At 41.7% G+C, this 24,254-nt stretch overlaps 1 protein-coding gene across 1 annotated transcript; it reads right to left on the reverse strand.

Annotated features, from left to right (window-relative positions):
* Positions 1-444: 444 nt before the first annotated feature.
* PRPS1 (phosphoribosyl pyrophosphate synthetase 1) lies at positions 445-23,251 on the reverse strand. The gene is made up of 7 exons (XM_003918105.3): positions 22,934-23,251; positions 12,300-12,483; positions 10,449-10,547; positions 8,933-9,057; positions 6,086-6,259; positions 3,678-3,837; positions 445-1,526 (listed from the first exon to the last, which is right to left on the reverse strand). Exons 1-7 carry the CDS (start codon positions 23,053-23,055, stop codon positions 1,434-1,436), a joined length of 957 nt encoding a protein of 318 aa, XP_003918154.1. The 5' UTR covers positions 23,056-23,251; the 3' UTR covers positions 445-1,433.
* Positions 23,252-24,254: the final 1,003 nt, after the last annotated feature.

The following is a 24,254-nucleotide window of genomic DNA, read 5'->3' on the forward strand; positions in this document are numbered from 1 at the left end:
AAACTCCATCTCAAAAAAAAAAAAAAAAAAAAAAAAGAAAAAAAGAAAGAAAGTAAATGCCAAACATATGTCAATTACTGATGAATGGAGGGAAATGATCACATTTGGCAAAATTAGTTCAAAATGAATAAATCACAGAAACTCTCCTCCCATAAGAAAATACCTAATTTGGATCTTCAGGAATAAGAACTAGAAATCCAGCAGACATTATACATGCTATAATTGAGGTATACTGCACAGAATTACACCCTATCACATTCTCAGTAAACTCCAGACATCTTAGTCTTACAGTTGAATAAATCTGCTGCCAATGTCTTCTCTTGCCTTAACAATGAAGTTAATGTAGTTTGGAAACAAATAAGAGCTATCATTGGACAGTGAGACATCTATCTAAACCAAACTTTCAGCAGAGAGATCAGTATAGATTATGATACAGACCCTAAATCACACAGGTACACACACTTTATTAGTTTCCTCTACAAGAGACAATAACATCAATCTTTAACAGGAATCTCAGTTCATTTGAGAGGCCAAATAGATCCAAATGAAGATGAAAATTAAATACTTAAATTAATCAAAAGGCACTACGATACCACCTAAAACCTACTGACTCAGCGGCAGTAGGCTAAGGAAGATCAAACTACAACACATCATCTAATGTAAATGTTAGCAATTACATAGCAGGAAGCATGTTTGCTTTCCAGAAGACTATGGTACAATGTTCATTTGGGCCCAAGAGGATATTTGGCCAGGAAAGGATCAAGATAGATGAAGGTAAAGCCAAATCGAAAGGGATAGGTACAAAGGAGACTCCAAGCTACATAGTCAAGCAGATGGCGATGGATCAGGCTTCTTCCTCCCAAGAAACATTTGCTGCACTGTGCTGCCTCCCCCCTCAACCACCCCCCACCCCCCACCCAATGTCTGCTCAAGCCGAGCTGTCTGCTCCTGCCTTACAGGGTGCTCAGCTACCAGAACTAGGTTTGGGGTTGCCCAGGGCTCTTGCTATAATTTAGCATAGACCTTGGGGAGAACTGGTCACACATGGGTTGCTTTTGTTGCTAGTTGCTCTCAACAAAGAAAACACTGAAGCATTTACATGCAAAGTAGTCTGAGCTTCTCCAATTACGGTCAAACACCCTCATACAACATCCTCAAAAGTCTGAAATCTTGCAGCAGCTGAGCTACAGTTAAAGCTGCAAGGCTCACAGAATTATCAAGGAAGCCAGAATGAGATAATGCAGGTAGGAAGTCCCAGCAGTTAATCTCAATCCGTCTTTCCCCAATTCAGACAAGCTCTAATATACCTGATGTGGGATGTAGAAAGCTACACTGGAGCAAGTCGGGTCTTCTGCTGAATTTGTCATCAAATACCAAGGGGAAACAAGGGATGGGGTGGATTTTATTCTCAAAAAGCCTCAGAAGTTACTCTATTATAAAGGGACATGGCTGAAAAGGTAAGAAACGGATTCTCCATTGTGAGTTCTCCTGATGGCTTCTGCAAGGATCATAGAGATGTCAATCACCTAGAAAGGCAGAAAAGGAAATCAGGTTAATATCATATGGTCAGAGACAACTGGCCAATTTGCAGACACTGATGAGCAGCCAAGCAAGTGCCCTTCCTCTTAAAACTACAACACTGTGCTGTTTCCCTGTCATGAAGCTGCACTCAGCTATTCTTCATAACATTTTTAAGATAGCCACTTAGGGCTGGGCACAGTTGCTCACACCTGTTAATCCTGGCACTTTGGGAGGCCAAGGTGGGCAGATCACTTGAGGCCAGGAGTTGGAGACCAGCCTGGCCAACATGATGAAACCCCATCTCTACTAAAAATACAAAAATTAACCAAGCATGGTGGTGTACGCCTATAATCCCAGCTACTCGGGAGGCTGAGGCATGAGAATTGCTTGAACCCAGGAGGTGGAGGTTGTGGTGAGCCAAGATCGTGCCACTGCACTCCAGCCTGAGTGACAGAGCGAGACTCTGTCTCAAAACAACAAAACAAAACAGATAGCCACTTAGGAAAGAGTCAAAATGCTAATGGAGAAAAAACGCTGACTGTGGTTCATCAAAATGGCTGGGCATTGTGGCTCACACCTGTAATCACAGCACTTTGGGAGGCCAAGGTGGGAGGATCACTTGAACCCAGGAGTTGAGACCAGCATGGGCAACATGGTGAAACTCTGTCTCTACAATAAAACAAAAATTAGCCAGGTGTGGTGATGGTGTATGCCTGTAGTCCCAGCTGCTTGGGAGGCTAAGGTAGGAGGATCGCTTGAGCCTGGGAGTTTGAGGCTGCAGTGAGTCAAGATCAGGCCACTGCACTCCAGCTTAGGCAACAGAGTGAGACCTTGTCTAAAAAAAAATGGTGGTGGGTTCGCATTTTAAAATCCTTAGGAATAGGCTGGGCACGGTGGCTCATGCCTATAATCCCAGCACTTTGGGAGGCCGAGGTGGACGGATCACCTGAGGTCAGGAGTTCAAGACCAGCCTGAGCAACATGGAGAAACCCCATCTCTACTAAAAATACAAAATTAGTCGGGCATGGTGGCGCATGCCTGTAATCCCAGCTACTCGGGAGGCTGAGGCAGGAGACTCGCTTGAACCCAGGAGGCAGAGGTTGCAGTGAGCCGAGATCGCGCCATTGCACTCCAGCCTGGGCAACGAGAGCTCCATCACAAAAAACGCCGTCTCAAAAAAAAAAAAAAAAAAAAAAATCACCTGTAATCTCAGCACTTTGGGAGGCTGACACAGGAGGATAGCTTGAGGCTAGGAGTTTGAGACCAGCCTGGGCAACATAGGGAGACCCCGTCTCTACACATAATATCAAAAAAATTAGCTGGGCATGGTGGTACATGCCTGTGATCCCAGCTACTTGGGAGGCTGAGACGGGATGACTGCCTGAGCCTGCGAAGTTGCGGCTGTAGTGAGCTTTGATTGCACCACTGCACTCCAGCCTGGGCAACAGAGCAAGATCCCTTCTCAAAAAGAAAAAATAAAAAGAATGACGATAATCCTCCAATTACACATATTAATTTCAAAAAGCTCATAGATTAATGTAAACATTTTTAATTAGGCAAGGCTTGTTCTTTTAGTGCAAGAGCACTCAAACTTTAGTGTCTAACAATTACTTGGGGAATTACTTTAAAATACTGGTTCCAGGACCTCTGGTTTTATAGGTCTTAGATGGAGCAAAGGAATCTACATCATTTTAATAAGAACCTTAGGTCCAGAGCACACTGAGAAACACTAAAGTTGGTAGAAGCGTATAATTAGTTTAAAGGTTTCACGTTATATCTACAGGGGCCGATAGTTAAGAGTTGGACAAACACATACTGTAAAGTATGAACTTGAAAACTTTAATTTGCATCAGAATCACTGGGAGAGCCTGTTAAAATGTAGAATCTTAGGCTCCATCTTCCAAAGATTCTGAGGTCTAGCAATTTAAACTTTTAAACAGGTGATTTTCCCAAGGTTTGGCAGTTTGAAAAGAAAAAAAAAAGGGTGGGGGGAAGAAACAGGTGATTTTTAACTTTTAGATCACAAATTCTGATGACAAGACTAAATCCTTCAGATCAAAGAAAGATATCTTCAGAATCTAGAGACCTAATTCAACGTAAGTAACCACCTCCTAAACACTTAGAAAAGTCTTGTTTTGCACAAATCTCATCCTCACCTGTATTTTGGAGCAATGCTTCATCTTGTCCTCCTGAGGTATGGTATTGGTGACTACTACTGCCTCAAAGCATGCGTTGTTGATGCGAGAAATAGCCGGACCGGAGAAGATTCCATGAGTCAAGATGGCATAAACTCTGGTGGCTCCAGCTGAGAGAAGTCTAGAGGGAAAAAAAAGTTGGATTCATCTTACTTGTCATTGCAGAATTTTAGTCAGAGAGGAGTATATTAGCCTGCTTAGGCTTCCATAACAAAATACCATATGAAAAAAATAAAAAATAAAAAAAATATTATAAGGCACAGTGGGTTAGGGGAAAAAAATTTTAAGGAAAAGAAAATACCATAGAATGGGTGGCTTAAATAACAGAAACAAATTTTTCATAGTTCTGGAGGCTTAAAGTCCAAGATCAAGGTGCAGACAAAGTAGGTTTCATGCTGAGGCCTTTTCTCTTGGCTTGTAGGTGGCCACCACCTTGCTGTGTGCTCAGATGACCTCTTTGTGTGAGTGTGTGTGTGCACGAGCACGTGTGCGCATGGGGAAATGCTGGCCAGTTCTCCAGCATTCTCTTCTTGTAAGGGCATTCATCCCATTGTAAGGGCTCTGCCCTAGTGACCTCATCTAATCCTAAATATGTGCCCCTCAGGTAACTCCAAATACCATCACATTGGGGTTAGGCCTCAACATACATGAATTTGGGAAGGACACAATTCAGTCCATATCAAGAAAGAACTGCACTAAGAACTTATCTGAATGGGTCTGAATTAGTGTAGAAGGACTCTGGCACAGACTGCTGCACTCAACAAAATCCACTTCCTCTTCTTTCTGGGCACACAGCTGAACTACATTTCCCAGCCTCCCTCACATAGTTCAGTGTGGCCATGTGGCTTAATTCTGGCTATTAAAATGTGGGCAGACACAGTGTACACCAGTTTTTGGTTGGACTTACAAAAATCTTCCAGGGGTAATCCTCTGTGTCCTTTTCCTTTTCTGGCTGGCCAAAATTGAAATGTCTTCCAAGGTAATCTTGGAAGCCCCATGTTAAAGATACAGCACCAAAGATTGAAAGAGTTCCTAACTATTGCTTAGAAAAAATGAGTCCAACAAGAACACTTGCATTGGAGTGTGCCATGGACAAAAAGGAAACTATCATGTTAGGGAGTTGATCTGTTATAGCGACTAGTATTCCCTTACTTGCACAAGGATGAAATGGGTTTTATGAATGTTTACTCCAGGATCCCAAACCAAGAATCATTCAGCACCCCAATTTTGTTTTTAGCACCTTATTATGTGCCAGGCACTGTGCAAGGCACAGACACAAGAAAGTTTAAAAAAACCCTTCTCAGGGCTGGGTGCTGTGGCTCACAGCTGAAATCCCAGCACTTTGGGAGGCTGAGGTGGGAGAATTGCTTGAGCCCAGGAGTTCAAGGACAGCCTGGGCAACATAGTGGGACTCCGTCTCTACAAAAAATAATAATAATAAATAATTACCCAGGTGTGGTGGCACGTGCCTGTAGTCCCAACTACTCAGGAATCTGAGACAGGAAGATTTCTTGAGCCTAAGATTTCAAGACTGCAGTGAGCCATAATTGTACTACTACACTCTAGCCTGGGTAACAGAGTAAGACCATGTCTCAAAATAAAAATAAAAGTAAAAATACCATTCTAAGAAACAATGCTACTCATAGTGGCTTGGATTGTAAGTAATGAGGGGCCACTTAAAATATTAAAGAGTGATGGGATCAAACCTCAGTTGCAGGAAGATTAGCAAGCGTGGATAGATGGAGTGGGGAGGTGAGAGAATGGTGTCTGGCAATGGAGAACAGAGTGGGGAGGCAGTTTAGAACAGTGCAGGCAAGAGATGACAAGTAACATAAACATTAACCTGTCACAGGATTAGAGTGAAAAAAAGTAATATGAACAAAAGTAGCAGCCGGTAAAACAGTCGAGAAGTAAGACCAAGGGTTCCAGCTTAGGTAAAATATAAATACGAGCACACATGCCTGTCTGCTCAGGATTTTTACTTTAATTCATTAAAACAAAAAACAATCGCATGTAGAATACTCAGGGTGATCAAAAAACTTTGGTAATCAGGCGATGGTTGTCTAACATTGTGAATATAGTTAATGTCATTGAACTGTACACTTAAAATAGTTAAATGGCAAATTTTGTTATATATAGCTTAGTACAACATAAATTCAAAAAAAAAAAAACTAAGAAAATCTGAAAAAAAAAATAAGAGTACTCAACAATTTCTATGTATTATAATCTAAGCCTTGGGTGATAAAAAATCTCCCAAAGTTACTTATCCCCTCAATTTGGTTCCAAAAGGAATCAGCAGGCTGAAGACATTCAGACAGCAATTGCTAGCTTTTTCCTTCTAACTACCAGCCCCATCAATCCACACTTACTTGTCAGCTGCATGGCAGATTGTGCCACAAGTGTCAGCCATATCATCCACAAGGATGGCCACCCGATCCTTCACATCTCCCACAAGCACCATGCGGTCCACTTCATTGGCCTTCTTCCGCTCTTTGTGAATCAAGGCAAAGTCCACATTCAGCCTGTCTGCAATGGAGGTCACTCTGCAAAACAGAGGGTGTCCATATGTATGTGTGGCTTCTAAGAAAAAAAAATGGACTAAAAAGGCTGGTGCGGTGGCTCACGCCTGTAATCCCAGCACTTTGGGAGGCCGAGGTGGGTGGATCACAAGGTCAGGAGATCGACACCATCCTGGCTAACACAGTGACACCACATCTCTACTAAAAATACAAAAAATTAGCTGGGCATGGTGGCGGGCACCTGTAGTCCCAGCTACTCAGGAGGCTGAGGCAGGAGAATGGCATGAACCCGGGAGGTGGAGCTTGCAGTGAGCTGAGATAGCACCACTGTACTCCAGCCTACGCAACAAAGCGAGACTCCGTCTCAGAAAAAAAAAAAAAAAAATAGACTAAAGAATGAGCTTGTTTTGGGGAGGAGAATACTCCTTGAAACCAATAGTTCCCAGGGCTGGAAGAAAGCAAGCAACTATCATTGACTTCTCATAGGCAAATACCACAAACTGGGTTTTATAAACCAATGCCTCCATATCTCAACAGAAGCTTATGAATGTACTGATCAAACTTAGATGAGTATTCATTCTGGGTAGAGGACAGACACACTCACCAGTCCTGGGAAGCAGTATAACGCTAAGACACGCATGTTTATTTAATGGATTGGCAGTAGAAGGAATGAGGAAAGAATTAACTAATGCCAGGAGTACACAGACTGTCCCAATTCCCATCATGGAAGACCCGTGACTGGGGATGTGTTGAGAAGAGAACCTGACTGGCAGGAGAGGAGCAGCATCCAGCCTGTTCCGATGACTGTGCCCTCATCACTTCCCTCAGTGCTGTTCGCAAAACATCCATCAACTGTCACCGTCAACTGTACCTGGACACCAAGCTTGGGAGTTTCTTTTACAATTGCTAGACAGAAAGTTATACCAATTACCCAGACAAGCTGGACATCTCATCATTCGGTCCAAAGTATCTTCTAATCAAAGAGAATTCTTATTTTTCTCATTACAAGAGAAAATAAACCAGACTAGAAGGTGGGATAGAAGAAAAATTTGTCTTTTGACAAAGTACCACATAATTCAAACAAAAATCTATTCAGTGTAAATGACAGTGAGCTGCCCAGTGGCATGCCTGTCCGTGCTCCACTGTGCCATCTCCGTCATGTGTGAAGCAGCCCATGCTTGGGGATTTGTCCTGTTTTTTAATGTAGAACTGAACAAACTATAGCATTTTGTCCTGTTTCTCTTGTGACTATGGTCACATGAGTTTTTGCTGGATAAGTGAGAACCTGTGACCACATAATAAGGTTTGAACCATAATCTAGGTAACGTTTGTACCTTGATCTAAACCAACCATACCCTGTACTCTCCACTACTACTGCATAAGCACATAACATTAATGGTAACCAATTTGCTTGGAATGATTACTTATCCAAGGCAAATTCATGATCAATTAGTTCAAGTATCCCAAACCAAACATACTCAAAGGTCAACAAATTCAGTGACCAACAAAGCATCAAAAGGGCTAGAAAAAGTAACTCTCTACACCTTTTCACGAGAGAACTACTGTACAAATGAAAATCACACAGGAATCTCTACCTACTCCCCAAACCCTGCCAAGACTGAAGTGATAGACACCCAATTGGAAAATACTCCATCACTATAAGACAATGATAATGAAAAAAACAAATCAGGTAGCAATAAGTTGTCTACTAAAGGCAGTTTTCCTATACCCACCTTTGGAAAGAAAATCCTGCCTATTTCAAATGTGACTATTTTCTAAGTCCCATAGAAAGATATGAAAATAATGACCAACAAATTAAATATGACAACTACTAGCTGTGGGGATGTTTCTTAGGCTGTCTCTAGCTTTACAGATGGTAACTAGCAATTACATGGGACTCACCAAGCCATATATCTGGCTGGATAACAGAACTCAAGTTCTCAGCTTATCGGTTCTGTTGAAGTTACTGAAATAAAAGAGGTTGTTGAGAAACAGTCATTGAAGATTTGAATGGCTTTCAGAAAGTTCTGAATTAGTTCTTCCTAATCATCTGTGTTTTGTAGCTTTTCACTCTATTTCCACAAGAAGAAGAACATGTGTCACACTTTTGAATGCATTACTAACGAGTAATCCACTAAGGAAATCAAGAGCTCTTACTCTGCACCATGTGAGCTGCAAAGCACTGTAACTGGCAATCCCTGGCAATCAGTTTGTTTAAAATGTTAAGATCTTGGCTTTAAATAAAAATATCACGCTTTACTTTCCTTCCTGCTTAATATTTTAATCCCAAGGATCAAAATGATCTAACCAACAGCATTGTAAGTGGAGTGTAAAAGCGAATTTGTCCACCAATACGTGGTTCAATAGCAGCTGCTATTCATTAGAAAACCACATTTTCTACCCTTCCCAAAAGGTTTATAGCTGTATTGCTAGCTCTGTAGTGCCAAGTTACTCATAAGTTATAGTCAAGTCCATAATATGATGATTTAGGACCCCTTTTCTGTCTTGTCTTCCAAGTAGTAACTCAGGACAGTAAAAGAGGAGAGGGTAAAACTATATTCAACCCATGTGCTAGCTACTTATATCCATTCAAAAATACTTAAAAACTGCCACTTGGATAGAAAAACATCACTTTGTGACACAACCATCTGAAAGATTTTCCCAGTACATTGGGAACAATACTAATTTCAACCATACCTCTTAGCTCCACCAGCATCAGGTGAGACAATAGTGCAGTTCCTCCACTCAGAGATATTCTCCCTTATCCACTTTAGGACAGCCGGCTCTGCATACAAATTGTCTACTGGGATATCAAAAAAGCCCTGTAGAAAGAAGCTGGATCAGTTTTGCTTCACTTTACTTCTCTTCTATTTATAAGTGGCAAACACAAAGTAGTAACTCGCTCAGGGAATGTCTTACTGCAACATTCAAACCGATGGGAAGGCAGGTCCAGTGTGGTAGATTATAAAAGCCTCCCTGAATCTGGGCTATGTGAGAGATCCCAGCCAAGATCAACAAAGTCAGCCCTTAGTCAACCCACAACTGAACATAGGAATGTAAGTGAGCCTTTGTAAAGAATGGCTAAGTCCAGAAAAAACCATTAAGAACTGCCAAGTCAACATGCAGACTCAGTGAATTAGTAAATACTGCTTTATGCCACTAAATGTTGGACTGATTCGTTAAGGAGTAAAAGCTAATGGATAAACCAGTTAGAGATGCTATGGTATATAAACTTAATGGAAGCTACTTATAATAAATGGTCACAATGAATAATTAGAAATCAAGAGATCTGTGTTCTAATTCCAGGTGATACAAATTAGTTGTATTTCTCAATTAAGTCATTCCTTTTCATAAAAGGAATACAGTCCCTGTCCAATGTACCTCATTGAATTCCCATAAGCTTGAAATGATGATTTGAAAAATATATTTGAAAAAATATAAAATAAAAGTGGTATTCCACCCCCCTTACTTTGGGTTTATGCTGGAAAGCAGGCTCCAATATCTGTGGCTCTAAATTTAAGACCATGAGGCCAGGCACAGTGGCTCATGCCTGTAATCACAGCACTTTGGGAGGCTGTGGTGGGCAGATCACTTGAGGTCAGGAGTTCGAGAGCAGCCTGGCCAACATGGTGAAACCCCATCTCTACTAAAAGTACAAAAAAGTTAGCTGGGCCTGGTGTCGGGTGCCTGTAATCCCAGCTACCTGGGAGGCTGAGGCAGGAGAACCACTTGAACCGAGGAGGCAGAGGTTGCAGTGAGCCAAGATGATGCCACTGCACTCCATGAATATTCAAGGGGAATAAGAATGATAATAATTAACAATAACAGCTCCTATCTATGAGTACCTGTCATGGGCCAGGCATTATAATATGAATTTAATGTTTTATACTCACAATAATGAAAAAGTATATGTTCAGAGAAATTAAGTAACCTTCCCAAGCTTACAAAGCTAGTAAATACCAGAGCCTTTATTCAAAGTAGTTCTGATCCCAAAGTCTATGCTCTTGCCATAAAACTAGACTGCCTCCCTATCTAACCACCTGAAATGACTAAGATCATGAAGTATGCTTAAGGTGAACACATTTAAAATGTTGTTAACATCTAGTTTATTTCAGATGTACTTGGGCATAATTTTTGGCTTCTCTGTGGTCTTCACCATCATCAGTCTTTTCCTCCCACCTTTCAAACACCAATATTTAGCTTCCACTGATACCTGAATTTGAGAAGCATGTAGGTCCATGGTGATAATATGATCTGCACCTGCTACAGATAGCATATTTGCAACAAGCTTGGCTGAGATTGGTGCCCGGCTCTAAATGGAGGGGAGGAAAGAAAAGAAAAACCAAAAAGCCAATTTGAAAAACAATTCATTTGCTCAAGAAAGTATTTATTGTGTACCTACTATGTTAAAGGCACTATGGTACCCAGAAATTCACAGAAGGAGACATGGCCATTGACTTTAAGTGGATCATAATTCAGAACAAATATTAAGTGGAACATCACTTTTCCAAATCAGGATACACTTATCAATAAAGAAAATACCTTCCTAACTTTTATTTTCTTAATTTAATGTACACATTTTCATCCTATTCAAGTGTTTCCAATGCTCAATTATTCAAACTAGGCAGACTTTAAAAAATAATTTTATTAAAATCTCTTTCAACACATACATATGTAAACCTTTAACACCTAACATGTCAGGGTTTGAAGATACATCACAGAATAGATATTATAGTTTCCTTTGTAAATTACATCACTACTTACTCATCTGGTGGTCAACTTTCCAACAACTATGAACTCCTCAAATAAAACATACTAGCCGCACTGTAAAATAGCAAAGTCCATGCCCTTTACTTTTTTTTTTTTTTTGTAGAGACAGTTGTGCTCTATCGCCCAGGCTGGAGTGCAGTGGCATCATCTCAGCTCACTGCAACCTCCGCCTCCCAGATTCAAATAATTCTCCTGCCTCTGCCTCCCAAGTAGCTGGGACTACAGGCGCACAGCGCCACGCCCGGCTAATTTCTTTTGTATTTTAGTAGAGACGGGATTTCACAGTGTTGCCCATGCTGGTCTTGAAACTCCTGAGCTCAGGCACTACTCCTGCCTCGGCCTCCCAAAGTGCTAGGATTACAGGCATGAGCCACTGCGCCCGGCCCATGCCCTGTACTTTATACTCTGTTGGAATAAAAATATCTGACCTTCTTTGAGGCATTGTATGTAAAATTGGGCATTAATTACAATAGACTTGCAAAGTTTTATGTATATGCCTTATCCTCTAATATACCAGATAAAGTAAGATATATATATAGTTTATCTATCTATCTATCTATCTATCTATCTATCTATCTATCTATCTATCTATCAGATCAAGTATTCATGTAACAGACTTCAAGTTTTATGAAGAGGTCACAACTAGGATCCCAATCTTACACTTTGAAAGGATCTACCATAATTTTAAAGTATACTCCGGTACTCCAGAGGAGTTGGTGCTTAGTCTTACTGATACAATTAAAAATACCAGTGAGCTAACTGAAAGTTATATATGTATCACTATAATAAAACACAGATTACAAATGTGTTGCTTTATACAAACCAATTATATTTCTATTGTTTTGAAGATAGGGTAATACCTAAGAAAAGGTGATTTTTAAAATTCCCCCTAAATATATATTTGATAATTTTGGAATTTATTTGTGATCTGGGGCAAGTGCTCCTGCTTCCTCTGCTCAAAAAATAAGATTCTGCTCCAGGCCGGGTGCGGTGGCTCAAGCCTGTAATCCCAGCACTTTGGGAGGCCGAGACGGGCGGATCACGAGGTCAGGAGATCGAGACCATCCTGGCTGACACGGTGAAACCCCGTCTCTACTAAAAAATACAAAAAAACTAGCTGGGTGAGGTGGCGGGCGCCTATAGTCCCAGCTACTCGGGAGGCTGAGGCAGGAGAATGGCGTGAACCCGGGAGGCGGAGCTGGCAGTGAGCCAAGATCACGCCACTGCACTCCAGCCTGAGCAGCAGAGTGAGACTCTGTCTCAAAAAAAAAAAAAAAAAAGATTCTGCTCCTACCTTATCTTTCTTATCCTGCCGGGCATAAGGGAAGCATGGGATGACTGCAGTAACCCGGCTGGCTGAAGCAATCTTGCAGGCATTAATCATGATCAAAAGCTCCATTAAATTGTCATTGATTTCGCCACAACCACTCTGAACGATGTAGACATCCTCTCCACGTACACTTTCACCAATTTCCACACTACAATGAGGAAAGAAGGACAACATGAAATAGATTTTAAACCACTGTATTGTCAGACCTCCCTATCCATAGGGTCCACATCTATGGATTCAACCAAGTGTGGATTCAAAATATTTGGAAAAAAAATTGCATCTGTATTGAACATGTACAGATTTTTTGTCACTATTTTCTAAATACAGTATAACAACTATTTACATAGTATTTATATTGTATTAAGTATTATAAGTAATCTAGAGATGATTTAAAGTATATGGCGGGGCTGGGCGCAGTGGCTCATGCCTATAATCCCAGCACTTTGGGAGGCCAAGGTAGGTGGATCACTTGAAGTCAGGAGTTCGAGACCAGCCTGGCCAACATGGCAAAACCATGTATCTCTACTAAAAAAAACAAAAATTAGCCGGGCATGGCGGCAGATGCCTGTAGTCCCAGCTACTCGGGAGGCTGAGGCATGAGAATCGCTGGAACTCAGGAGGCAGAGGTTGCAGTGAGCTGAGATCATACCGCTGCACTCCAGCTTGGGTGACAGAGTGAGACTCTATGTCTAAAATAAAATAAAATAAAATAAAATAAAATAAAATAAAATAAAATGAAACAAAATAAAATAAAATATATGGGAGGGCCTGGCATCATGGCTCAGCACTTTGGGGAGGGCGGGACAGGGTAAAAGGAGGATCATTTGAGCCCAGGAGTTCGAAACCAGCCTGGGCAATACAGTGAGACCCCATCTCTACAAAAAATAAATAAATAAAAATAAAGTATAAGGGAACATGTGCATAGATTATTTCATACGGCCAGGCGCGATGGCTCACACCTATAATCCCAGCACTTTGGGAGGCTGAGGTGGGTGGATCACCTGAGGTCAGGAGTTCAAGACCAGCCTGGTCAACATGGTGAAACCCCATTTCTACTAAAAATACAAAAATCAGTCCGGGTGTGGTGGGTCACACCTGTAATCCCAGCACTTTAGGAGGCCGAGACGGGTGGATCACCTGAGGTCAGGAGTTTAAGACCAGCCTGGCCAACACAGTGAAACCCCGTCTATACTAAAAGCATAAAAATTAGCTGTGCATGGTGGCACGCGCCTATAGTCCCAGCTACCAGGGAGGCTGAGACAGGAGAATCACTTGAACCCGGGAGGCAGAGGTTGTGGTGAGCTGAGATCACGCCACTGCACACTCCCAGCCTGGAGCAATAGAGGTGAGACTCCGTCTCAAAAAAAAAAATTAGCTGGGTGTGGTGGCAGGTGCCTGTAGTCCCAGCTACTCAGGAGGCTGAGGCAGGAAAACTGCTTGAACCCAGGAGGTGAAGGTATATATATTACACTATTTCATATCTGCAGATTTGGTCTTGGGACCAATCCCCTGTGGATACTGAGGGAAGACTTTACTATACTTCAATAGAAAATAAGGTCTAAGAAGAACAGCTTCCCTACTAGTATGCTGTGAATAGTTACAGCTACATGTGGATATTGATCACCCAGGCTTCAGGAGATCCTCTGAAGGAGCCTCTATACCAGAAGCAGTTCACTGCCTTAGTTTACTCCAGTGTACTATACAAATGTTATCATTTTCTATGGTAATATTTTCTACTGTTATCATGTGACATACATGAAAAAGATTCATGAAATGGTTGGCACATGTTAGTCTAAAGTACTTACAAATAACTGGACCACAATTTTAGCAGGTGGCCTGTATCTCATTTCATATAGGTACATGTGATGTATATAAAATTTGATGCATCACCTGTTACTGTTACAGAGTCCACAAAAAGCCAAAAAAAAAACCAAAAAACAGTAGAAATATCATAAGGAGTGAATCACTACCGTTCTATAATAACACGTTAACAGAAGACAGTACCACCTCTACTGTATTGGCAATTTACCCAGTAAATACTAAATGTTCATATGCTCATCACTGTACTAGGTGCTAGGGAAACAATGGTGAATAAAATGTGGTCCTTGCTGTCATTCTGTGTTAACTGTACTCTGGTTCAATTACTAAGTAACTCTATAGGGATTTACTCTAAGTATGAAGTAGGGCTATATTTTACCACAAAAGTTTCAATACCCATATTTGGGTCTCTACCAAGAAAAACCTATCATCTAGAAAAAAAAAATCACCTCTTCCTGTTCACCAGGTTTGAAAAAAAAGAAAATAATTTAAAAAAATTTAAAAATCACTTTAGTGATACCTCAAACAACACTATATTCCCAATTAATCCTCTAGGTGAGGTAGGGGAGTATGTGTATATACAGACAAGTAGATCAGAATGGCTAACAATACCTACTGAACAAGAGAAAAACTTCAGTTCAAATCAAAAGGCAATAGAGTTATTAAATAAAAGATCTGCCAGGCGCGGTGGCTCACGCCTGTAATCCCAGCACTTTGGGAGGCTGAGGTGGGCGGATCACAAGGTCAGGAGATCGAGACCACGGTGAAACCCCATCTCTACTAAAAATACAAAAAATTAGCCGGGCGCGGTGGCGGGCGCCTGTAGTCCCAGCTACTCGGGAGGCTGAGGCAGGAGAATGGCGTGAACCCGGGAGGCGGAGCTTGCAGTGAGCCGAGATCGCACCACTGCACTCCAGCCTGGGAGACAGAGCGAGACTCCGTCTCAAAAAATAATAATAATAATAATAAAAAAATAAAAGATCCATACTTCTATCTCACTCTAAGCACTATCTTCTGTGTGGCTTCAGGAACCACCTACTGTCCTATTTCTGTCACGATCACTTTTACCCACCCTTCTCTCCCCAAACAAAACATCAAGGAGAATTCCAAAAGGGACTTATATGAAAACTGGCAGAGGCAATTCTATTGCCAGAAGAAGCTGACGTAGGAGATAATTACTTATTTATTCCTTTCTAACCCAAGATGAAAGGGAGCTGGGAGTGGTGGCACATGCCTGTAATCCCAGCTGCTCAGGAGGCTGAAGCAGGAGGATTGCTTGAGCCCAGGAGTTCAAGTCTAGCCTGGACAACACAGGAAGACCCTCATCTCAAAAGCAAGAAAAGACAAATGGGGTTAGTTTATATTGTAAAACAAGAAAAATAAAAGCAAGTGAAAAAAAAAAAAATCAAACTAGAAACCCATTAAAAACAGGGAAGCTGAGATTCCTGGCAGCCAGAACAAAAAAGAAAATACACTAGTTCAGGATAAACCTTTTTTAAGACTGGACGCAGTAGCTCATGCCTGTAATCCCAGCACTTTGGGAGGCCAAGGCAGGCAGACTGCCTGAGCTCCCAATTTCAAGACCAACCTTGGCAACATGGCAAAACCCTGTCTCTACCAAAACACACAAAAATTAGGCGTGGGGATGTGCATCTGTAGTCCCAGCTACTCGGGGGACTGAGCTACTGAGGCAGGAGAATCGCTTGAACCTGGGAGGTGGAGGTTGCAGTATGCGAAGATGAAGCAACTGCACTCCAGCCTGGGTGACAGAGCGGGACTCCGTCTCAAACAAAACAAAAAAAACAGGCAGTGGTCATTTCAAGGGACTTTTGGGACTTTTTCAGGTCTTTTTTTTTTGAGACAGAGTCTGGCTCTGTAACCCAGGTTGGAGTGCAGTGGCACGATCTTGGCTCACTGCAACCTCCACCTCCTGGGTTCAAGTGATTCTCCTGCCTCAGCCTCCTGAGTAGCTGGGACTACAGGCGCACGCCACCACACCCAGCTAATTTTTTGTATTTTCATTAGAGACGGGGTTTCACCATGTTGGCCAGGATGGTCTCGATCTCTTGACCTCGTGATCTGCCTGCCTTGGCCTCCCAAAGTGCTGGGATTACAGGTGTAAACCACCGTGCCTGGCCCAGATCTTTCTTTACTACTAGCTCTGCCCTTTGAGAGATGTCAAGCTGAAAGAATCACTTTTATGTTTTATGTTGAACAACTCTGTGGTTGGGAGGCAGACGCAGGAGGATCACTTGAGCCCAAGAGTTTGAGGCCAGCCTGGGCAACATAAAGAGACCTCCTCTCTACAAAACAACTTAAAAATTAGTCAGGCATGGTGGCAAGTGCCTGTGATCGCAGCTACTGGGGAGACTGAGGTGAGAGGATTGCTTCAGCCCAGGAGTTAGGAGCCATGATAATGCCACTGTATTCCAGCCTGGGTGATAGAGTGAGAACCTGTCTCAAAAAAAAAAAAAACCTCAGAAAATTTTAATCCTGCTCGCATTCATTCTCCATATACCAGCTCCTTGACCAAAATATCCATTTCCCTGGAGGAAAATAAAAGTCAGGCAGGCATACTGATTTCCAAACATGTATCAGAAGCTTATGGCTCTTGTTTCAGTCAAGAACACAGAATACCATCTGTGCTTCAGACATTCACTTGCCAGAGTCAGGATGTTTGATTAAAAGTTGGAGAACAAATGAACAAACGTAGTTTGACAATTGATATTAGACAGTATAAGGGACAAGCTATTCCGCTATGTTTTTAAACCTTTATCATTATCAAGTAAGACCAGAAAACAACATTCTTAGACCACAGTGGCTTATCTCCCTTTACAAATGCCTCAACTATCAGTCAATATAAAAAATACCCACAAAATTGCTATATTGTGCATGATGTTACTCGATATCACTATTTAGAGGTCTCACCCATAAAATTCTTAGGATTTTGTGCCTGGAAATTTCTAAATAACTTTATGAAAATAAAAACCACATAATCCATTGCATATGCCTTTAACCCTCTGGCTGTCAGGAAGCCAAGGGATACAATTTAAAAAAAAGTAACACTAGGACGGGCAGGGTGGCTCATGCCTGTAATTCCAGCACTTTGGGAGGCGGAGACGGGCAGATCACCTGAGGTCAGGAGATCGAGACCATCCTGGTTAACACGGTGAAACCCCGTCTCTACTGAAAGAAAAAAAAAAAAAAAAATTTGCCGGGCGTGGTGGTGGACACCTGTAGTCTCAGCTACTTGGGAGGCTGAGGCAGGAGAATGGCGTGAACCCAAGAGGCAGGGCTTGCAGTGAGCCAAGATCGCGCCACTGCACTCCAGCCTGGGAGACGCTCCAGACTCCGTCTCAAATAAATAAATAAATAAATAAAATAAAAAGTAACACTAAACTTTAGTAATTGTTTTATGCCAAATTGCTGCCACAATTACTGTAGTCCATGGTTCTGTAAGGCTTCTGATACCTACCTTAACAAACAGTTTGTACTTGTGATTATCAAACATACTTCAAATCCTTTCTTGAAAGCAGGTGAGATATTATTTAAAAATTAAATTATCACTGCTAATTAAAACATCAAAGGGCATCTAATATATAGCTTTAGTAGAGATTATTATTTTATTTTATTTATTTATTGATTTTTTTGAGACGGAATCTCACTCTGTCACCCAGGCTGGAGTGCAATGGTGTGATCTCTGCTCACTGCAACCTCTGCCTCCCGGGTTCAAGCGATTCTCCTGCCTCAGTCTCCCAAGTAGCTGGGACTACAGGTGTGTGCCACCACACCCGGCTAAGTTTTGTATTTTTAGTAGAGACAGGGTTTCGCCACATTGGCCAGGCTGGTCTCAAACTCCTGACCTCAGGTGATCCGCCTGCCTCGGCCTCCCAAAGTGCTGGAATTGCAGGTGTGAGCCACCGCACCCAGACAAGGTGATTATTTTTAAAATATACATATTCTAACATCACATAAGGCTTGAATAATAATTTTTTATAAATCACTTATCAAACAAAAAATATAAAATAAATAAAAATCACTTATCAGCTCACCACCCAACACAATCGCTAGTACCATTTTTGTTATTATATCACTTAATAATCAACCAACAGCTCAGCTATTTCTCAAAGCCAAACTTTTTAAAACTAAAAGCTACCTTCCGCATAGAAGGATATTTCTTATAAGGCATGTATCTAATAACTTGAAAAGGTTATTTAACTGTTTAAAAAATGTGGTGCTTTTGAAAAGATCTTACAAAAACAAAACAAAAATAGAGAAGCTTAGAAAGAAAATACATAAATAAAATAAGGTGGTGCAAGTAAACTAGGTGATACTGCCTTGTTTTACTGTGTATAATTCTAATTTCACTTATTAAGACCAATCTTTCCCTATAGTAGTACTATAACATACAGACTTTGTTTGACAAAGTCTTAAAGAGTCCATGAATTGCACTCCGATTATACAGCTTGGTTCAAGAAGTCCTCTAAAAATCTTAACCTTATTCTTATGGTTTCTTCTAAGTTATGGCAGTGATTGAGAAGAACACTTGTGCCTAAAACCTGTTTGCTCCTAACATAATCTATTAAGTGGAAAAACCTAGTTCAGCAATTTAGAGAGTAATACTCCTTGTTCTCTCCCTCTAGTTAATGGAGTGTTCTCCAAATGGCTTTGGGCCAATCATTCTCTCAGCTGTTTTGGTGAGGCCAGAAGACTGGCTATGTCTATCCAATAAGTGAGAAAACTAGCTTCTCTTTTCCCTTTCCTTTAAGGTCAGGCATAAGTGTATCCAATTGACATGGAATGTCAAGAAACACCCAAAGTGAATCTACAAGGTGGATAGTATTCTTAAGAAAATCTGAAGAATTTAGATTATGGAGATACTGACAAGTGCAAAATACATGGAATGAACTAACCACAACCAGAAAATACAGCTCTCAGGAAAACCCTAGGCAACCAAAGTTCAAGTCTTCCTCCTCTCAGCTAGTACAGAATAACCAAATAAACCAAAGTTATTTACAAATATTGAAGAAAATAGAGTCAAAATTTTAGAATATCTCAAATTTTTTTTAAAGCCAGGTGAGAGATCTTGTCAGCAACAATTTAAAAGAACAATAATACCCAGAGCTGGGCAAGTTACTCTGCATCTTACTGTAGTTCCCTTCTCTGTAAAATAGGGATAGTAAGAGTTATTCCTCATAACAGTTTTAAGGGGATTAAACACAATGTATACTAAATGCTTAGCAGGGAAACTAGCACATGTTAGGCATTCACTATACATTAAATATTATGGCTGGGTGCGGTAGCTCATGCCTATAATCCCAGCACTTTGGGAGGCCGAGGTAGGGGAATCACCTGAGGTCAGGAGTTTGAAACCAGCCTGGCCAACATGGTGAAACCCCGTCTCTACTAAAACTACAAAATATTAGCCGGGTGTGGTGGCGCATGCCTGTAATTCCAGCTATTCAGGAGGCTGAGGCAGAAGAACTGCTTGAACCTGAGTGGCGGAGGTTGCAGTGAGCTGAGATCGCACCACTGCACTCCTGGTCAACAAGAGTGAAACTCATCTCAAAAAATAAATACATAAATATTATTAATATTGTATTATTGCTGACGAGACACATTGGTTCAACTTTTCTGGGGAGTAATCTGGCAATAGGTATCAAAAGCCTGAAAAATGGTATCTACCCTTTAACCTAATAATTACCTTCCTAGGGATTTATTTTAAGGAAATAATCAGAAATGGTCAAAGATTTATGTTCATGGATTTTCATATAAAAGCATTAGATCAAAAACTAGAAATGTCCAGTAAGAATTTGGTTATATAAGCTGGGTGCGGTGGCTCACGCCTGTAATCCCAGCACTTTGGGAGGCCGAGGCGGGCGGATCACGAGGTCAGGAGTTCAAGACCAGCCTGGCCAATATAGTGAAACCCTGTTTCTACTAAAAATACGAAAAATTAGACGGGCATAGTGGCGGGTGCCTGTAATCCCAGGTACTCGGTGGAGCTGAGGCAGGAGAACTGCTTGAACCTGGGAGGCAGAGGTTGCAGTGACCCCCGAGATCACGCCATTGCACTCCAGCCCGGGTGACAGTGCGAGACTCCGTCTCAAAAAAAAAAAAAAAAGAATTTGGTTATATAAAACTATGGCATAATCATAAGGTAAGACTATATAGCTATTTAAAATAACATAAACTAGCCCACCTCAGTGGTACGTGCCTCTATTCTCAACTACTTGAGAGGCAGAGGCAGGCAGATCACTTGAGCCTGGGAGTTTGCGCATGCAGTGTGCTATGATTGTGCCTGTGAGTAGCTATTGGACTCCAGCCTGGGCAACATAGTGAGACCTCATCTCTAAAAAATAAATTAAAATATTTAATAATAAAAAAAAGAAAATCATATATACTAAGTATTAAAGGGAGAAACTGTTCAAAATATATTGCTAAGTGAAGAGAGCTATAAATGTATTAAACATTCTTGAAAAAGTGTATCTTACACAAATATCTGGGGAGTCAGAAATGATAATGTGACATTTATGTCAGGTGGTGAAATTAAGAGGCATATCTTCTCCCTTCTGTGTTCTACATTTTCCACATTTTCTGCAATACCATCACCACCCCTTCTTGTCAACATTTATTGTTGTACTTATGTTTTGGACAAGATCCTAAGAACTTTACTCCTAGCTCATTCAATCCTCATAATAACTGTATGGGTAGGTACTACTTTACAGATTACTGGGGCAAAGAAAGGTTAAGGATTCAGATCCAAGTTTTCTGATTTCAGCACTTTTAACACCCACCCCCATTGTGTGTGTGTGTGTGTGTGTTTCCTAAATAACCAGACAGCCAAGGATGATCCTTATGTTAGAAGAAAAGCTACTCTGCTCAAGAAATCATCAACTAAGAGTCACCTGGGGGAGCAGTTATAGGAAGCAGTTACCATTTCTTCAGTGTAGGAAAAACAAAGATGGGGGGAACTCCATAAAAAAAAATTGTGATTATGTTCAATGAAGATTTCAGAATATCTAGGAACCAAGAAGTTAATGATAAAGCCAAAAACAAGGAAATCTAACCGGTCAGCAATTATCCATGTTGGACTTAATAGAAATCAATCAGTCAAAAACTAAGTTGTCCTCCCCCTCTCCTCTCCCAATATATCTTCAGGTTCTGGGGTGCTGCATTATGCAGAGGGCAGAAGGATTAACACAAGGAGAAAATAAAGCTTTCAAGCCTTCACATTTTTCCTAGACGCATAGGAAAAGGATTAAATATCCACAGGGGCCAAAGAAAACCTCTAAATGAAAAACATTATTGTCCCCTAACTATATTGCCAATCACAAAGTCTACTCCTGTTTTGTATTCTTTATTAAGGCCCATGAGCCATATGGTTTGGAAAAATCTAAAGACAGCAGTTTGTAAGCCTCTGTTGACTAAGGTATTGCCTGGTTACAGATGGCAATGTTTACACTATCATTTGCATCACAATCAGTAGCACAATAATTCGGGAAGAAGCTGTCCATTATCGATGACATTACTTTATCAGCTGGGTCTAAAAGAGATAAGGGGAGTTACACTTGGAAATCAGTACAAAGAAAGCAAAAAAGTCAGCAAAAGCATTAAGGAAAAAAATATTCGAAATATTCTTATCCGATTATTAGGTGAAAACTTTCCCCTTAACAGATCTGTAAGATTGTGGGCAGAGCCCTGATTTAATCGATAGGGTAACAACAAAATACAAATTACACCTATCAGAAACTAAAGATCCCACACTTAGGTAGAGGGGGCACTGAAATAATCAGGTAACCAAGTTATCTCTAAAACAGTCCCATGGTGCCGGTAGAGGGTGTAAGTCAGGGAAGGAAGCAAGTTTTACTGGCAAGGCAATGGAAAAAATGCAAGTTGCAATGCACTGTCCAATCCTGGTCTTCCACTACATTAGCTGTCCTCAATTATCTTTAACATTCAGGTATAAAATTGCTTCCTAAATTCCCTACACAGAGCTTAAGAAGTAGCCAAGTTCAGGATGGACTCGGTTACTGAAAAATACGCTTTTGCATTATCTGTACCACTAGCTGCACTGGGGAAGGTCAAAGATTCCAGAATTGAGGTTTCCAAGATTTTCTGGATGGCTCAAGCTGAGATGCTGGCTATCAAGGATGCAGAGTCAACGCATCACTTTAACCAATCAAGTATATTTATGGCTCCGATTACTCAGGTGGATGATTCATAAGATGAGAAAAGCCAACGCTTGCTGATCTAAGGGAAGTCGTAATAATTTTGGCGCCTGCAGTACATAATGTCAGTTTCTCTCAACACCAAGCCGAACAGACCAACACCATTTCGAATTAAAAAGCTGCTTCTTGGACTCTAGGAGAAGAAAGACCAGGAGAGCTCAGTACGCAGGTAGGCTCTCTAAATGCAAGCTAGTCCAAGAGCTGAAGCAACCCCGTCCACCCTGGGTGGCTCAACAGCAAAGCCAAGCCACGTGTCCCTACCGCCCTGGCTAAGCGTCGATCCCCTCTCGTCGCTCTATGCAGCCACTATCTATTGGGTCCCCCAGCCCTTGCCCTCAAACGCAGAAGCTTCGCCTCACGCTCCATCTTTTGACTCCACCCCACGGCATGGTAAGAATGAACGTGACCCTCGCGCGAGAGGTAAAATAACGGAAACAGCCCGTGGGGTAGGCTAGTCCCCCAGTCTGAGTTCAAGCGGCGACCCCATCCCTCCTGTCCGCCGCCGCCTGTGCAGGTGAGGTCTAGTCGGGGTCCCAACTTGGTCCTTACCAGGTCTCCTGGTTGCTGAATTTCTTCGTCACCACCTTGCCTAGCTCCAGGCCCAGGCGGTCAGCAATTTTCTGAGATAAATCCTGGTGGGAGCTGCCGCTGAAGATTTTGATATTCGGCATCCTGGCCAACTACCCTCAGCACTCCGCTAAGCGATCACGGATGCTGCAGAGATGGGAACCGAAGTCGGCCAGAGACTCAATACTAAGCGCTTTGCGTTGCTACTCCGCCATCTTACATTCCCGCCCGGCGCGCGGCTCTAAATTACCCACAGCGGCGGAGGTGGGGTCAGCAGCGAAGTCCACACCCAGCTGGCAACGATTAGCTAAGAGGGAGCGAAGGGCGGGGTTTGGTCCTCACTGTAGCTCTGCCTCCTTCTGATTCTCTCAGGTATTGGCTGAAGAGCATGAACGGGGACGAGTCTAACCCATAGCCCGGCCCCTTGTAGCTAGGCGGTCGGGCACAGGAGACGTTGGACTAGGGGTGGAGGGATGCTCGTGACGTCTGGGGCCAGATCGTTCCCGCTAGCGGGAAATCAATCATGCCTGCTTCTTTATTTCCCCTCCCTCAGCTCAGGAAAGAAAGTCTGGCTCTGGTTTAGAGTTTCCTTTAAGAAAATCTGTTTATCAGGATGACAGCCACGAGTTTGCATGTTTCTGAATACATTTTTTATCTCTTTATAAGGATAGGGCTGAATTAAAACGTTTTTACATCACAGACGTGCATGCAAAGAGTTTGCTTGCCCATTGTAATTGCAGTGTCGCCTTTGCCTGCAAGACAGTTTCCAAGGGGGAAGTGACTGAAGGCATGCCACCTGAATCATCCAAGAGACACTGCAAGAGAAAGTTGTTTTGTTTCTAGTGCTGGAACCAAGTATGTTGAGACAAGTGAAGGAGGATGGATTTTCCAAACTATCTGGACAATAAAGATCTAACTTTTATAGCCCTTGGAAAGGAATTACAGTGTTCTATGGGACTTCAGATAAAGAGCCCTGAAGGGACTGAAAAAAACCTGGGTTTTAGTCCTGTCTGCCTCATGTAAGCCTCAATGTCATCATCTACATGTTGCTAATGTGGCCTTTTACACCATGTTTTATTATTTTTATAGTGATACTTGTTAATTGGACCTAAGTGAGCCTTTATTCTTGCACCACGTTTCCATTAAGCATATTTCAAGCATGGGTTAGGAGAAGATAAAAATCATACAATTCTGGAATCAAAAGTGACCATTGTGCTCAAAACTACCAAATGTAAAAATAGAAGGGACCTCAGAGATCATATAGTCATTTTACATATGATAAAACTGAGATGGAGGTGGGAGA

The sequence above is a fragment of the Papio anubis genome, chromosome X (genome assembly GCF_008728515.1).
Source record: "Papio anubis isolate 15944 chromosome X, Panubis1.0, whole genome shotgun sequence".
Taxonomy (NCBI): Eukaryota; Metazoa; Chordata; class Mammalia; order Primates; family Cercopithecidae; genus Papio; species Papio anubis.